This window comes from Rhinolophus sinicus, linkage group LG03 (genome assembly GCF_036562045.2).
Source record: "Rhinolophus sinicus isolate RSC01 linkage group LG03, ASM3656204v1, whole genome shotgun sequence".
NCBI lineage: Eukaryota > Metazoa > Chordata > Mammalia > Chiroptera > Rhinolophidae > Rhinolophus > Rhinolophus sinicus.
In genome coordinates, this window is record NC_133753.1 from 126,535,757 (window position 1) to 126,554,873 (window position 19,117).

A 19,117-nucleotide genomic window follows, 5' to 3' on the forward strand; every position below is an offset into this window, starting at 1 on the left:
GAGACATTAAAATAATCTGTCCAAGGTCACACAGATAATGAATGGAGGAGCTCAGAGTCAACCCAAATCTGCCTCTTAATGTGCTAGACAAGATACAACCTAAGATGCCTGGGGGATACAGAGGTATGGGAATCTAAAGACCCTTGTATTAAAGATTACTTTGAGAACAACTACCTAAGCTAAATTGATGAGAGTAGTTTATAAACTGGTTACAGATGACACAGTAATCTTTAATTAATCTGTATTTAGTACTTTATCATTAAATTAGAGGCTAAGAGACATCAGGAAAAGCTATCTGCTCCCTTTAGGCCATCTACTTTGTGGCATGAGTAACTTCTAAAGGGAAGAAGTCCTTCTAGGCTAAGATGAGTAAGTCATACTGATATGACATGCTCTGTTAAAAGAAATGAAGATGAAAATGAAAGAGGCCTCTCACTATATTTGGGTTTCTATCCAGAATAATGACCCACACCTCAAATCTCCCTAAGCAGAACAACTAAGAAATAAATCATCATCTTACCTAACCAACCCTAAAGAATTAAAAACAGCACCACTTTAAGATAAACACACAAATACTACTCATTTCCCTACGTCCCAGAGAAACAAAGTTACTGGTTTAAGACTTAAGCTTTAGAACGTTTTTCAGAATGCTGTATATATTGAGTAATAGTAATATTATATCATAAAATACTGTTTCTATGAAATGTATTATTTCAAAAGATTTTCAGAATTCCTAAATGTGATTGTGACTTTTTTATGTTGTTGTTTTGTGATCAAAAATAGTTCCTAAAAATAAATGCATCCCTTATTTCACAATAAAAAAAAGGAATAAGTATTCAATTTATAGAAATTTTATTCTCCCCTATTCTGCCCCCCTCAACCCCCAAAAAAGAGAGCAGTTGCATAAATAAACAGCATTGCAGGTTACTAAAATAATTAGCATAAATCCTAGGTGCCTATTTTATTTTAGGAAGCCAATAGAGGTAAATAGTATCAGTTATACTAGGATGAATACACAATACAAAGAAACACTGTACTCAATTTTGGAAAGAAAACTACATATAGGACAAAATTTATATATTTTAGAAACATATATCATGCTTTTCACCTCTGAAGTAACAGATGTGTGGTGATGTAAATCAGTATTTCATAAACAGGCAAATAATTTAAGTGTCCTGAATTCATTATACCAAAAAGTATTTATTCTGGAACAAGTCAAAGAACAAACTACTACTGGAGCTATAATTACAGTAAAGCATTGAAAATAATCAACAAGATGACTCAAGCTTAAAAAAAAACACCTAAATAATAGTTGCCATAAATAGCTTTTCTCTGCAGACTATATCTTCCAACTACTTGCTGTCTTTCTTCTTGCTTGAATATTTTTATGAAAAATGCATAGTTTCCATACCACACAATAACTCAATAAATGGTTCTCTGAAACAAAAATTTTTATTCAGAATTTGTCTATTAAATAAGAAGAATGTTTTTGGAATCTCTGAGTCCTTATCAGATATAGAAATCCAGAAGACAAGTCATTATTAAATTTCCCTAAAACTGAGGTTTTCAAAGATTGAACTGCAAGTGCAAAGGGAACCTGAGGTACTTCCCATTAAGAAGAGCCTGTCTTTCCGCATTTTCTCCAAAGTTTCCTGGTTTCCCCAGGCCAGTGGTTCACAACTCTGCCTGCAATAAGAATCACGGCGGTGCTTTTCAAGAATACCATTTCTTGAACCCCACAGCCAGAGATTCTGATTTTAATAGGTTTTGGATAAAGTCGAGGCATCAGTATTTTAAAGCTCCTCAAGCAATTTTAATGTACAAGTTCTGCTGTAACAAAATATTTGTATCATTAATAATTACGGGGTGTGCAAAATCACACAATAAAAATCACAGAGTTTATGGAAAATGATTTACAGGCACAACACTCAAAAATTAATAAGGGATGCATTAAAAAAAGACAGGAAGCTAATAAAAACTTTGCACACATCATTTACATGAATTAAATGGTGAAAAAAATACATAAGTACTACAATTAACATGACACTTTACCTTTAAAAGACTTGAAGTTTGCTTGTCAAAGTAGGTGTCAGAAGAAAGAGCTGCCTGAATTTGGACAGAAAGTTGCAATATAATATACAGATAAGCGTGGCTCATAACACAAGGAGTAAACAGAGGTGGCGGATAAATAATGACAGTGTGTGTCTGTGCATTTTATGTATCCCGAAGTAGCTTGGTTCAGTTGGGTAGTTCTGAGCATTCACCTAGCGTTTCTTCCATGTTTGTGCATAAGCAAATACAAAATCACATTATGCTCAAATTGCTCCCTAAGATATAAATTGCACTGGAAAAAATTCATGTTTTAAAATCAAACGTTGTAACAGAAATGATTCTACAGTCAGGCTTAAAAATTACTTCCGTAAATACTCGTATATATACATAGTTACAGGTTCAAGTGACATTATATGCATATATGACACTAAATAATAAGGCTGGTTCATCAAAAAGCATTTTCACTACTTTTAATCCCACATAGTATATGGAACATAGCCAATATTTCAATGTACTTTGTGTTTAAAAGGTAAGCCAATATCGACCTTAAAATAGATTATTTCAGAATTACCTATATCACTATACTATTTCAGAAGAGAGCTGACTATCCTGACCAATATAATTTTATTTTTACTTTTTTCTGCTTTATTGTAATATTAGTAACACATATTTATAAGTTTAAGGTACAACATGACGATTTGATACAGTACATATGGCAGCGATTACCACAATGAGGTTACTTAACACACCCATCCCCTCACATAATTACCTTTCTTCCCTGTGTTAATAACACTTAAGATCTATTTTCTTAACAACATTAAGTATATAACACAGTATTACTGTTAATTAGAGTCACCAGGCTGTGCATTAGATCTCCACCCTTTGAGCAACATTTCCCCATTTCTCCTGGCAACCACCATTCTACTCTCTATTTCTGAGTTTGGCTTTTCTAGATTCCACATATAAGTAGGAACATACAATATTTGTCTTTCTCTGACTTATTTCACTTAGCATAATGCCCCTAAGGTCCATGCACATTGTCAAAAACAGAAGGATTTCTTGTTTTGTTACGGCTGAATAATATTCCATCGTGTATATGTACCATATTTTCTTTATCCATTCATCCATTTATGGACACCTAGGTTTTTTCCATATCTTAGCTATTGTAAATAATGCTATAACAAACATAGTGGTGCAGATATCTCTTTAAGATAGTGATTTCATTTCCTTTAGATAAATACTCAGAAGTGGAATTACTAGATCATATAATAGCTCTATTTTTTAATTTTTGAGGGAACTCCATACTGTTTTCCAAAGTAGCTGTAACAATTTGTACTCCCATTAAAAGTATAAAAGGTTTCCTTTCCTTCACAGCCTTGCCAACACTTGTCCCTAGTTTTTTTGATAACAGACATTCTAAGAGGTATAAAGTGATATCTCATTGTGGTTTTAATTGTGCATTTCATTGATGATGAGTGATGTTCAGCATCTCTTCATATACCTGTTGGCCATTTGTATGTCTTCTTCGGAAAAATGTCTATTCAGATCTTCTGCCCATTTTTTTATTGAATTCAATTTCCTGGGGTGACAGTGGTTAATACATTATATATGTTTCAAGTGTACAATTCTATAATACACTCACCTATATATTGCATCGTATACTCACCACCCAAAATCTAGTCTCCTTACGTCACCATGCATTTGGCCTCCTTTCCTCTCTTCATCTTCCCCTAGCTCCCTTTCCCTCTGGTAACCACCATTCTATTGTCTGTGTCTATGAGTCTGTTTACTTTGTTCTTGGTTGCTTTCTGTTTTATATTCCACATATGAGTGATATCATATGGTTCTTGTCCTTTTTCATCTGATTTACTTCGCTTAGCATGATACTCTCAAGATCCGGCCAGGTTGTCACAAATGGCAGTATTTTATTTTTTCTTATGATCCAGTAATATTCCTACATCTTCTTTATCCAATCATCTATTGAAGGACACTTAGGTTGTTTCCAAGTCTTGGGTGCCATGAATAATGCTGCAATGAACATAGGGGTACATATATCTTTATAAATAAATGTTTTCAAATTTTTCAGGTAGATACCCAGAAGAGGGATTGCTGGCATTGTTTGTTTTTTTGCTATTGAGTTGTATGAGTTCCTTCTATTTTGGATATTAACCCCTTATCAGATAGATGATTTGCAAATATTGTCTCCCATTCCATAAGTTGCCATTTTATTTTGCTGCTTCTTTTGCTGTGCAGAAGCTTTTCATTTTTGCCTTTGTTGCTTATTTTTGCTTTTGTTGTCTGTCCTTTTGGTGTCATATCCAAAAAATCATTCCCAAGACCAATGTCAAGGAGGTTTTTCCCTATGTTTCCTTCTATTAGTTTTATAGTTTCAGGGCTAACATTTAAGTTTTTAATCCATTTCAAGTTAATTTTTGTCGAGTGGTGTAAGATAGGGGTCAATTTCATTCTTCAGCAGGTGAACACCAGTTTTCCCAGCACCGTTTATTGAGGAGACTATTCTTGGCTCCGCATATGTATGAGTTTTTTTCTGGGCTCTCAATTCTGTTCCACTGGTCTATATGCCCATTTTTATGCCAGTACCATACTGTTTTGATTACTATTACTATTTGATTAATATTTATAATATAGCTTGAAATCAAGAAGTTTGATGCCTCCCACTTTATTCTTCTTTCTCAGGATTACTTTGGTTATTCAGGGTCTTTGTATTTTCATATAAATTTTTGTAGTATTTTTTCTTCTTCTGTAAAAAATGCCATTGGAATTTTGATAGGGATTGCACTGAATCTGCAGATGGCTTTCAATAATGTGGGCATTTTTTAAATATTAATGCTTCCATTCCATGAGCATGGATTATCTTTCCATTCATTTGTGTCTTCTTCAATTTCTTTCATCATGGTTTATAATTTTCAGTGTATAGATCTTTCCCTTCTTGGTTAAATTTATTCCCAAGTATTTTATTTTTTCTGATAGTATTGTAAATGGGATTGTTGCCTTTATTTCTTTTTGAGATACTTTGTTGTTAGTGTATAGAAACACAACTGATTTTTGTATGCTAATTTTACATCCTGCAGCTTTACTGAATTGGTTTACTAGCCCTAACAGGTTTTGTGGGAGTCTTATGTTTTTCTATATATAAGATCATATCATCTGCAAACACAGACAGTTTTACTTCTTCCTTTTCAATTTGGATTCCTTTTATTCTGACAGGTATAATTTTAGATGAATAAGAAAACACAAAGTAAAATTCACCTTTAGCATAGAATAAAACAAGTTATCAAAATAAAATACCTATCAAACATATGAAAAGATGTTTAACTTCACTCATAGTTAAACATCTAAATACTATTTCTTACCTATCAGATTAACAAAAATTCAAAAGTTTGATAAGACACTCTGTGGCCCATATTAAGCAGAAACTGGCACTCTCATACATTCCTGGTGGATATACAAAATGGTACAGAATCTATTAAAAATTTTATATTTATGTTGGCAATATGTAACAAAACTACATATACATTTACACTTTGACCTAGAAATGTCATTTCCAGGAATATACCATGAAGATCCTCATAATGATACAAAAACACATAATGATACAAAAACACTTCTGTAACAACGTTATTCATTGCGCAGTACATATGATTGTAAAGTACTGTGAGACATAAAATTCCATGCATAGTAACTTGGTTAAATATCTAAATATTCTCTCTACTAAAAAAGAACCAGCATTCCTAAAGAAAAGGTTTATTCCAGAACTGGAAAAGAGAACATGCAAGATGAGCCTGGAATATTTCAGTATGTCAGAAAATAAGGAAGTGCTCGAAGGTTGATGTGGAAACAGTCCAGGTAATTGAAAGCAAACATGGCTCCCTAGGCTTCTGTCTCCTGTTTCTTCTGAAAGCAACACAAACAACAAAAAAGGAAAAATAAGACCTGACTCAAAAACCATGCCCTCGGGATTAAAGACAGATGCACACTAAAATAACTTTAAGTAAAAAAGAAAAATTACCAAAGCACAGAGTGTGATTTCTCACACTCATGTTCCAGATTAAAGGAACTGAAGTGACATAACTGAATGAAATGAATGATTCTGGATTAGATCCTGAATCAGGATGAAAAAAAAAAAAAATGCCAAAAAGGGACACTATTGGGACAGTTGGCAAAAGTTGGATATGGAATATATTTTTTATACTAACATGGTACAATGTTAAATTTCCCAAATTTGGTCCTTGTATTGTAGATATGTTCATAGAAAAGATACACTTAAATATTTACAGATAAAGGGGAATGATGTTTTCAACTAACTTGAAAATCATTCAGGAAAAAATATTATATATGTATATATATAATAAATGCATATTATATATTTATTATACTATATATAGTTATATAGTATATAATATATATTATATATAATAAATATAGAGAGAATATAAAATATATATATAACAGAGAGAGAGAGAAAGAGAGACAGAGAGAAAGAGAGCAAATATGACAAAATGTTGACAATGAGTAGAATGAAGGGCACAGGGGAATATTTGTTCTATCCTTGAAACTCTGGCGTGCACTTTTTTTTTTTTTAATAAGGACATAAAAATCACTAGTTGCAAGACTTCTGCTTCCACTCAAGATAGAGAAACAGGAACTGTTCTATCCTCCTGCCTAAAACAACTAAACACTGAACAAAATATATTTGTCACAACAGCATTCAAGCCACTGGACACCAGTCAAAGAAGGACAGTGAACCCTGACAGACTATAAACAAATTCCTGAGCCCTACGATTATCCCAGTTTACTGAATGGAGAAAATGTTCAGGCCACAGCCCAGGGAGAAAGAGCCATGCAGAACTCATTAATTTCTGTAAGTTAAAGAGACTAAATTCAGAGTACTGAAACACAGTGGTAGTCAGGGTGCTGGAGAAGAGATAAGGACAAAGTACTAGAGAGGAGAGAGCTGCATGAAAAAAAAACTCAGGTGAACTACAAAAGATGCCCCCTTGATTATTAGGTTGGTGCAAAAGTAATTGCGGTTTAAAAGGTTAAAAACACTTGCAAAAACCGCAATTAGTTTTGCACCAACCTAATAGCTAAGTACTAATCAACTCAAGGCTGTGAGGAAACTACTCTATGCCAAGGAAATAACCCACCCATAAGGGAACACTATCTAGAGCTCACATGGAGTCATGGAATCATGCTGGGTCCCGACAGTCAGGGTGCAAAACCTCATAAATTGAAGAGCACCCTTTGAGCACTGAGGAGGTTCTTGCCTTAGTAGAGGAATAAATTCACTCTAGATTACACATATCTCTGGTGTTACCTAAAGGCAAGAACCAAAAAGAAAAGTGAAATGGAAGACATAGCAATAGGAACTAACCACAATGAAACTCAGAGAGAAGATAGAAAAATAAATAAAAAGTATCAAGAAACTTCAAACAGCCAAATATGTATCAGACTCCCTGAAGGGGAGAAGAGGAAAGAGGGAGGATTAAAAAATTTTTTTTGAAAAAATAATGGCTGATATTTTTCCAAAGTTGATGAAAATTGTAAATCCACAAATCTAAGAAGGTCAGCAAACCCCAGCCCAAGAAACATGAAGAACACTACACACTACACAAAGGCACATAACATAGGTTTATAACATATGTAGTATGATGTATTTGCCTTAAGCACAATTATGATGCTATGCATAACAAATGATGAAATTATTCCTCTTACCTTGGATACATTGCTGACATAATTCATTTGGATAGTACTTTCCTTATCAACTTGATTACAAAGGTTCTGTAAAGTAGATGCATATTCTTTGTCACTTTTTATCCTTAGGGCCATAAATTTCTTCACTGTTTCCAGTAACCGTAATTCCCAGTCTTGCAATTTTAACACAGCTTCATGTGAATTCTTCAGGTCACTCCCAAACCCCATTTTTGTAAGGCACAGTCTTATCCTCCACACTGCACAAGCGAGCCTTCTAGTCAGCACATATCTGTGTATGTAAACAGAAAAAAAAATCTTAACTCAAAAGAAAATTAGTCTTCAAAGTAAAGTTATGCCTCATTAGTTGTAGGGTTAAAAAAAAAAAAATCATTACAACTGAATGTTTTCATCGCAAAGATCGGGAACAAGATGAGGATATCCACTCTCACCGCGTCTGTTCAACATGTACTGGAAGTTCTAGCCAGTACAATGAAATAAATAAAATAATGTCCATTAAAATTGAAAAGGAAGAAGTAAAAACTATATTACCAGTTACTATATTTGACATTGTATATAGAAAATCCTAAGGAATGCAATAAAAAAGTGTTAGAACTTTTGTTAGAATAAATAAATAAGATTACAGGGCAGAAGATCAATATACAAACATCAACTGTATTTCTATACACCAGAAATGATTAATCCAAAATGAAATTTAAAAACAATTCTATTTACACCAGCATCAAAAAATAAATTATTTAGAAACAAATTTTGCAATATAAATGCAAAACGTGTCTTAAAATGATAAAACATTTGTTGAAAGAAATTAAAGAAGACCTAAATAACTGGAAAGATTCATGTTCATGGATCCTAAAGACTTAAGAAGGCAATATTCTCCAATTTGTTCTGCAAGTTTAACTCAATAACATTAACATCTAAGCTAGCTCTTTTTGTTGCAGAAATTGAAAAGCTACTACTAAAATTTATACAGAAATTCAAGAAAGCCAGAATAGCAAAAGTATATAAATAAATAAATCTTGAAAAAGAAAAACAAAGTTGGAAGATTCACACTTCCTGATTTCAAAACTTACTGAAAAGCTACAGTAATCAAGACAATGTGGCATTTGGATAGACACAGACATCGATGAAATAAATAGAGGGTCTCGATATAAATCCTCACATTTATGGTTAAATGACTTTCTATAAGGATGCCAAGTCTATTCAATGGGGGAAAAAGTCTTTTCAACTAATAATGCCGCTGGGTTTCTACATGCAAGAGAATGAAGTAGAATTCCTTCCTTAGAATATATACATAAAATAAACTTTAAAAGGATCATAGATCTAAATATCAGAGCTAAATCTATAAAACTCTCAGAAGAAAACAGTAACTGTTCATGACCTTGGCTCAGGTGATGATTTCTTAGGTACAATGCCAAAAGTACAAGCAACAAAACAAAAATACATAAATTGGATTTCATCAAAATTAAAAACTTCTGTACTTCAAAGGCCACCATCAAAAACAGTGAAAAGACAACCCACAGAATGGGAGAAAATATTTGGAAATAATATAAGAAAGGCACTTCTATCCGGGATACTTGTGTATAAAGAATTCTGACAATTCAATAATAAAAAGACAAACCAATCAAAAACGGGCAAACGATCTGAATAGCGATTTCTCCAAAAAGATTTACAAATGTCCAATGTGCACATAAAAAGATGTTCAAAATCATTAGCCATTAGAAAAATACAAATTAAAACCACTTCATATCATTAGTACGTCTATAACCAAAAGGACAGGTAATATCAAGTGTTAAAGACAGAGATTAGAAACCTCATATACAGCTGGTGGAAATGTGAATTGGGCAGTTCCGCAAAAGTTAAAGATAGAGTTATCATATGACCCAGAAATTACATTGTTAAGTATACAGAGGGTGCCAAAAAATGCATATACATTTTAAGAAAAGAAAAAACTGTGCTAAAATTGTAATACTCAATATATACTGATAACAAAAGATGAATACATGTCATGTGTATACATCTTTTTGGCACCCCCATTATACACAAGATAAATGAAAACGTGTCTACACAAAAACTTGTACATGAATGTTCAAGCAGAATTATTCATAATAGCCACAAGGTGAAAATAATCTAAATGTCCATCAACTGATGAATGGATAATCCATGCAATGAAATATTATTTGGCAATAAAAAGGAATGAAGTATTGATACAAGCTACAACCTGGAAAAAGTCTGCACACATTATGTTAAGTGACAGAATCAAAAGACTGATATAATCTATGATCTGTTTATATGAAATGTCCAAAATTTATAGACAGAAAGTAGATTGGTGGTTGCCTAAGGCTGGCAAATTTGGGAAGAAAGGAACAGTGACTGCTAATTGGTACTGGATTTCATTTTGGGATGATGAAAATGTTCAGAATTGATTGTGATAATGGTTGCACAACTCTGAACAGATAAAAAATCACTGAATTATATAGTTTAAATGGGCTTCAGCATGTGAGTTATATTTCAGTAAGTTGTTCTCAAAAATCACTATAGCTTACCATGATCATCCTAGGTCAATCAGCAGAAACTTCACCAAAATATTCTGCTTGCTTACTATAAGTCCTGGAAACTATGATAGAATTTATTTTGGTCTCCAGCCTCCTAGAATTTCAGTCAGTGAATCTTTCAGAGCCAGTTAGAAGACATGAAAAAAAACACTTTTTATGTTTAGTTCTGGCTCATCCATACCAAAAGTCAATTTCTTGTTAATTCAGCTGAGATCCTCAAAGCTATACAGAAAAATGAGAAGAGGTTTATCTTTCTAACCTCAGTGATATCATCTAAAAAGATGGTAAAAATGTGAGTTTTCCAAATAGAGAACAAAGTACAATTTTTCCCCAGCTGAAAACTGTCTAGTTTTATGATCTAGCAAACAAGTAAACGGGGAAAAAAGGTACGGGTAAACGACACCTGATCAAAGTTTCATACAGGACACTAAATGGACTTTAACATAAATAAGTCAATACAAAGTAATGGACAATTCACTTTAATATACAGTGGAATAATTTCAGTTTTCTCACTTTGTATATAGTAGCTTTTAAATATTTACTTTGATATACTATATCCTTATGGGTCACAAAAATTTACAATGAACACTTTTCTGTTTTTTTACCTACAACTCAACTAAGTCTCAGTGAAGATATACTCTATCTCATACAGGTTTTCAATGAAAGGATAAGGAACATTGTTTGAGGTGGAAAAAAGGTGAAACATTTTACTATTTATTTTTAACTATATCTGAGATTGTAGCTCATTTCATTCAGTACTTCGGATAAATACTGCTTCCAAACACATCTAGCTCTGGTCTAAGCTCTGACAGTATTTTCTTCCTTCCATTATCAGATATTCACAAGGACTGTGAAGAGCTCAGAAAAATAAAACGGGAAGCAGAATCTGGAAGCTATCTGAGAAACACTCCAGCCCATCCTAAGTGCTTACTTATATACACCGATATTCTAGGTGAGTATAAAGTAATTTAATATATGGTACCACTCTTTCAGGTATGACAAATGATAAAATAAAAAAACTAAACAATTCTATAATAAACTAAGACTATGCTTAATTGTTGAATTGGGGGAGCTTATAAATACTTCAGGATTTAAGAGAATAGTATCTTACAGATAATGTCCCCATAGATGCCAAATGACATTTATAAGACTATTCATTTCAGTAGTGTTTGAAAATAACAAAAAAGGAGAACTGGAACTAGTATCTATCAAAAGAAATTGATTAATTAAATTAGAATCAAGGCGGCTTCCTTTGATTATAACTGAATTCATTCTAGGGAGTGCCATTCGAATCACAGTCTCTGAGAATGTGTTCAGTGTCCAACTTTCACAACCATATGTGGTAGTCCCAATCATAGCATATTCATTCTGTGGAATATTATTCAGCCCTAATAAAAAATGAGGAAACATTTTGTGTATTCATCTGTAACTATCATTAAGAACTACTCATTTTAAAGAGTAAGATACAGAACTTGGTATTGTGTAAAAAGAATGAACAATAACAGAAATTCATTCTGTTTGTAAGTGCATACAAATGTTTCCAAAAGAACACACAGTGGCTGGGGCATAGGATTGGGAGGGAGACTTTTCACTGAATACCCTTTTATACATTTGAATGTTGTTCTAAGTGAATGTACTGATATTACCTATTCAAAAAATTAATTAATTAAAGAATTTTTGAAGAGAAAAAGAAGAGAAAAAAAACAATTAAAGCTTGACTAGCCCAGAAAATGGCAAGATATGAGCTAGCATTGGAATAATAACCATGATTTAGATTATACAAAGTCAAAAGGGAAATTTCAGGAAGTAAAAGCAGTATGAGGCAAAAAATAAAGTGAATATGAGGTGAAGTAAAGAAAGCAAGGTCTCCAAAATCAAGCTGTATGTGACAAGCAGGGGGAAATGGCATGCCAATTCAGCTCCTGCTATTCCACTGTTAAGAAAATTGGTAAGTCTCAAACTCCTTGAATTAATTGATTTTTAAGGCAAAATAACAAGGTCATGAATGTGATTTTTTTAAATTGTTAATTTGCTGGTGTTAGTTACACAAGTATGTTTGGTTTGTAAAATTTCATCAAGCTGAGGTAAGCACCTGTGTGTGATTTGTGCACTTTTCTACACGTATGTTATAGTTCAATAAAAAAAGAGATCGATTTTAATCTGGAAGCTACGTATAGAATAGCTTGAAGAGAAAAAACACGTGAAATGAAACACAAAAAGGCAAATTAGTAAGTTTTTATAGCGCTATAGCTTGAGAAATGAGGATCTATAATTGACAATGTCATTGAGAATTAAGATGAAAAGAGCCTTGTCCTGATGAATGGATTTAGGGAACAAAAGAGAGACGACCCAATGACAACTTCAAGGCTTTAATTAGAAATGATGACAGTATCAGTAGATATGGAAGAATGAGAATATGGAGCTACTTTAAAGAAAATACATTCACTTCAGCAGGAAGTCAAATATTAAGGCTAAAGATCCAAATTAGAGAGAGTCAATTTTTTAAAGGTTAGAGATAAAACCAACAGACTGAATGTTGACAGAAAAGCAGAATCAAGGACAAAACCCATGAGAATCTGTCAATTGAGGAATGGGAGGAACAGAGGCCAAACAAAGGACAGAGATGAAGGAAGGAAAAGAATATGAGATCTTTGACAGAGTTACAGATGCCAGGATGAAAAAGAACATATTAGCTACATCAAATGTCAGAGGGAGATGTGAAAACTGCAAAAAAGTCATTATTCGAATTTTGGGGTAAAGTTGATATAGTGAAACAGTACCTCAGAAGCTCCGACCAATAACAAGTTAAAGGAACAAAAAAATTGTTTTTAAGAGAAACCAAAAATGTAAACATATCATCAGCAAATAAAGCATTACAACTATGTGTCACAAGTTTTACAGCATGGTGCCAAAGGAAAAAGAGAAAATTCTGGTGCTCTAGACATCATGGCAGTGTGTCCAAACTTCCAGAAGATATTCTGAGGATAAAGAGTTAACAAAATTCTGAGGATTCCCATTAGATGCGCCACTATGAAATGAAGCACGCAGAGAGGGAATAGGCCAACCTAGGGAAAGTCAAGAAAAGATATGAGCAAGAAGGCTCTATGTTCCGGGACAGGACCTTAGAAAAGGCAGGGAGTGTGGCCTTGGCTAGTCATTTGCCGCGGCTCTGTGAGGAACTGGTATATGAAATCAAACCCAGGAGTACAGATGTTTAGTGGAGAACAGAGAGTTAAATCCCAAGGCCCCCAACGAGGCCAAACTCAGCCCCAGTCAATATCTCTCCATCCCTCTACTTCCATGCTCATATGACAAAGAAAAAAAATTAAAAGTGAAACCCAACTTCTGGTCCAGACAAGATGTCATAGACCATTTTCCCCAGCTCCACTCCACAAAACACAACTACAAACACTGGAAATGGTGCAAGAGACAACCAAGGAAGAACTCTGAAAGGTGCAGAGAAGGCAAACTCCTTTGGCCCTAGGACGGGAAGAACAGCACAGAGGCAGCTGTCTCCCCCTCCCCCCACAGTAGAATGTCACCCCGACCTGACTTTCCCCAACCTCCAGTCTAGTAACAAAAGGCAGCCCATGTAGGCCGACTTCTCCCAGGACCTGACAGGAGCACCTCTGACACCACTGGGCAAGCCAGACACCACCAGCAAGGGAGAATGATTATGAGCCTCACGAAAAATAAACAGCCAGGGGAAGCACTCTCTTTCCTGCTAGTCTTGAGAATCCCCTTTGCTACCAAAAAATAAAACCAAACCAGGCAGAAAGAAGCAGCAAGAGAGACCCAGCTATAGCAAGCAGCCAGGTCAGAAGCCTCTTTGTCCCCACAGACCCGAGGATCTCCTGCCCCCCACCCACCCACCCAGGGACACCAGAGCAGGCAGGCAGAACAAGCAAGAGGGACCCAGCTTTAGCAAGAGGCCCAGTCCAGGAAGCTCCTTACGCTCCAGGGATTCACGACTCTCCTCTCCTGCCCAGAGACATCAGGGCAGCTAGGGGCACGGTAAGGAAATCCTATGTCACTTGTTCCCCACCACAGATCTAGTAGCTCAGCCTAAGAGAAACATCTTCTACTCCCTCAAGCAGCACCAGCAGGAACTAGTGGAAGCCCTAGTGGTACCAGATAAACAAAGCAAACCAAAATAACAGCAAAAAGACTCTGAAAATTAAACTGTCATTGGAACCACAGCCCACAAAAATAGGCCAAGACCTGCATGCTAAACCTACACAGCGTGCCTATGAAAATAAAACACTGAAACAGCCCCCAGAGTCTCCTAACATAATAAATAAAATATCTAGGATTCAACCAAAAATGATCTGTCATATCAAGAAGCAGGAAAAACCACAACTGGAATGAGAAGAGACAACTAATGCCAACACCGAGATGAATCAGATGGAATTATCTGAAAAGGGCTTTAAATCAGCCATCATAAAAATGCTTCATTAATCAATTACAAATTCTCTTACATGTAAAAATAGAAAATTTAAGCAAAGAAAAGAAGCTATAAAAATAACAAGATGGAAATTAAAGAACTAAAATAAATGCAATAACAGGCATTAAAACCTCACAAGATGGACTCAATGTTAGAGTGGAGATGACAGAGGATACAATCAGTGAATATAAGGACAGAACAAAAGAATTCAACCAATCCTAGCAACAGAGAGAAAACAGACTGTGAAAAAGAAAACTAAAAAAGAACAAAGCCTGGGGGACCTGTGGGACAATAACAAAAGATCCAACATTTCTATCATCCAAGTGCCAGAAGGAGAAGAGAAAGAGAGTGGGGCTGAAACAGTATACAAATACACGTGTCCATCTTGGTGAATAAGATACTATATAGCTCAAGAAACCAAATAGGGAACGCAGAAATACACCCATACAAATATGCTCAACTGCATTTTGACAAACGTCCAAAAGCAATTCAATGGAGGGAAAACAGTCTTTTAAACAAATGGAATACTTGGATAGCTAACCACTACCCTGCCCCCGCCACCAGAAAAAAAAAAAAAAAACCTTAATCTAACACCTTACACAAAAATTAACTAGAGAGAATCATGGACTTAAACGTAAACACAGAACTGCAAAACTTCCGGGGGAGGGGGGTGGAACAGGAGAAACTCTGCAGGATCTGAAACTCTTCAGGATACAAAAATCAACCCATAAAAGGAAAAACTGATAAATTGGGTCTTATCAAAAGTAAAAACTTTTGCCCTATGCAAGCCATGTAAAAAGGATAAAAAGACAAGCTACAGACTAGCAGAAAATATTTGCAAACCACGTATCTGACAAAGGACTTGTATCTAGAATATAAAAGAATTCTCAAAATTAAAATTAAAAACAATAACAACAATCTAACTAGAAAATGACCAAAAGACATGAACAAACATTTCACAGAAAAGGATATAAAAATGGCAAATAAGCGCACGAAAAGATGTTCCACATCATTAGCCATAAGAGAAATACAATTAAAACCACAATGAGCTATCACTACACACCTACTAGAATGGCAAAAATAAAACATAATGATGACGAAACACTTTTGAGGATGTGGAAAAACTGGATCACTCATTTGTTCCTGGTCAAAAGATAAAATGGTACAGCCGCTCTTTTTTCTTGTAAAACTAAACATTCAGCTACTATGACACAGCAATTGCACACTTGGATATTCATGCCAGAAAAATGAAAACATATGTCCACACAAAACCTAAACACAAATGTTCATAGCAGCTTTATTTGTAATAGCCAGAAATTGAAATCAGCCCAGATATCCTTCAACAGGTGAATACATATCATGGAATACTACTGACACTTAAAAAAGGAACAAACTATTAATACAGGCAACAACTTGAGAATCCTGCTGAATGAGAAAAGCCAATTCCAAAAAATGACATACTGTATGATTCCACTTACATAACGTTCATGAAATGACAAAATTTGGGGAAAAGGACAGATTAGGAGTTGTTAGGGTTTAGAGCCAGCAAAGAGGAAGGGGGGTTTAAGTGTGGTCATAAAAGGGGAACATGAGGGATTCTAGCGGTGTCTAAATTGTTTAGTACCTTGATAGTAGTGGTGCATACATGAACTTAGACCTATAAAAAAATGTATTGAACTTCACATACACACAACAAATGAATAAAATTAAAAGTGAAGAAATATGAATAAGATTAGTAGATTTGTCAAGGTTACTATCCTGGTTAAGCATATTATACTACAGTCCTGCAAAACATTACCATTTGGGAAAACTGGACAAAGTGTGCAGGGGATTATTATTTCATACAATTGAATGTTAATCTACAATGACCTAAATAGAAATTTCAATTTTAAAAAGAAGTAATGCCCAGACCTCAAACTATAGCTCAGAGGAAGAACAATAATATGGAGTGTCACAAATTCAGCCACATTCTTCTAGAAGTAATAGGACAGAGTTACCTATGTTAACCATGAGGAAGATGAAAAGAAATTGCAAGGAAATTATACCGTCATGATGTAGCCAAAAATTACAGAGAGAGACGAGATGGGGGCATGGGTTATATCAAACTGATTTGTAATGTAAGTTCCAATCAGGCAGGGAATTACTCTCTTCTGTTCTCCCACCATATCTCCAGTGCTTAAAACAGTGCCTTGCATATAGTAGACAATAAAACAATCTGTTAAATGAATTAACTGCTGAAGCTACACAGCCATGCATTCTCCCATGCCCTCATGGTCTCCACTTTGCACTCTTCATTCTTTAGGATGCTTAGTAATACTAGGTATTAATTTTATTATTACTTATAATTCTAGGTATTAATTTTACAACCCTAACCTACAGATTGAAATTCAAACTCCTTTGCCTGGTAATCAAAGCCAGCCCAGACAACCTTCCCCCCTCAGCAACAGTACCATACCTTACTACTTATGGTTCCTTAAATGTCTCCTAATCATACCTCTCTTTGCCGTTGCAGATGTTATTCCTTCAGTCTAAATGTCTTTCCTCCCTTTGTCCACCTAGAGAATTATAAACAACTAAACTTTAAAGTTATATTCTCCATGAAACCTTCTCTGACCATCCCCACAACCACAACCACGCCAGGCTGACATATGTGTTCCCTTTTTCGGATCTCAGGGATCATGTACATATTAGTAATTAATATAACACTTCTCATAATATAGTTTAACTATTTGTTCAGATAGATTTCTCCCATTAAACGTGAGCCACATGGAAATCAGATCATGGAATTTTCATCTTTGTATCACTGGTGCCTAAATTACTACTAAGAATACAATAGATATTCAATTTATTATAAATAATTGCAAGACTAAACCCATTTTATAAAAGATTTGTAAATGAGATTTTTAAATAAAAATTTCTATAATTTAATGGAAAGTACAAATCAGGTAGAAACAGAGGGCATGTATGTTATTAGCAAAGATATCTATTTTTAAATAACATCTTTTAAAGAGTGAAACTAGTAAAAATCATGATAACCTATTAACTCTTTAGATTCATATAAATCTATGTTATTTAGTGGATTCAGTTTAGTATTTAAGATCAAGTGAGTTATGTGACGTTTTCAATTCACCACGAAGAGTTATTAAAAACTTTAAAAGAACCATTTTAATTGCTATGTTTTCAAAAATTAGAAGTTCATTTTGCATAAAATAGATCTGTAAACACAAACAAAAATGTAAGTTATTAATAGCAAAGTATAAAACAGATAACTAGTTTCCCTGTTAGGATAGGATTCCCATGGTATCTCTTATAAGTATAAGGGTATATATAACTAATTGTCCTAAAATGTCTCCTGTTTTTCAACTTGTGGCTCCAAAACACAACTTTTATATTCTCCATGTACATGGAAATATTGTTTTTATATAGTATAAATAAAGTTTAATATGTATTGAATATTCTTTTTGAAGTAAGGCTGATTTACTTTAACACAGATAATGGCTTATAACATAGATAATATTTAATTATTTCCTTTATTTTAACATTGACAAAGAGACTGAAATATATCACTAAATATATGCTTATTTAGAAAAATCAGCAAATAAGTGAATAAAAACTATGTACTTGAAACAGAAAATCATTCAGTCTTCCCCCACCAGATATTCTCACAAACTAGCAGAAATTCAATAAAGTTTGAATTTATAATCCTTGACAAATAAAACCCATCAGAATCACTTTGTGGTTCAAGTTACTTTATCAGAATATGTTTGTTCATTGATAAAGACTATAAAATCATTAACCAGTTAAAGTACAAAATTATCTAACAGTATTTCTTACCTTTTATAAGCTTTAATAGAGTCACAGAAGTCAGAAACTGTGACTCTATTTTAACAAAATATTAAGCTGCCTGCAGCAAGATAGAAACAAAGTCACAAAAAGCCACCGAGTATGCAAGTAATAACCACAGTTACAAACCAAAAAACTGACTCATATGAATAAAGTGAGGTGCTATTTCAGAAGCAGTTAAACAGGCAGGAATGAACAGTCATCAACGTTTAACTATGAAGACATCATTCATTACTAGTTAATATATGCTGACCTTGGCCACCTTACAGATACAGTACTTAAAACTCCTCCTATGCTTTCTTTATTTTAAAATGTTGCTTCCAGCTTAATTTAAAAAGAAATTAAATTCAACTGAAACAGCACTGGATTGGCCAGCCTATTGGAACAGCATTAATGGATGATGGTGTTCTACTGAGAGAGAAAACTGAAAAAAACCTGTGCAAGTCTATAAACTTAAGAAACATGCTTGCTTTTAAATTAACTTTTTTATTTT

At 34.1% G+C, this 19,117-nt stretch overlaps 1 protein-coding gene across 8 annotated transcripts in view; it reads right to left on the reverse strand.

The window, feature by feature from the left end:
• FER (FER tyrosine kinase) overlaps positions 1 to 19,117 on the reverse strand; it is a 372,260-nt gene that overhangs the window by 323,295 nt on the left and 29,848 nt on the right. For 6 of the 8 annotated variants that reach the window (XM_019727983.2, XM_019727984.2, XM_074328621.1 and 3 more), the window contains one exon: positions 7,789 to 8,056. In XM_019727983.2, coding sequence (XP_019583542.2) covers positions 7,789 to 7,995 — 207 coding nt within the window. In that variant the 5' untranslated portion in view covers positions 7,996 to 8,056. Of the gene's footprint in view, positions 1 to 5,426; positions 5,513 to 7,788; positions 8,057 to 17,275; positions 17,314 to 19,117 lie in introns of those variants that run through there. The other 2 variants (XM_019727985.2, XM_074328619.1) reach the window with 2 other exon arrangements.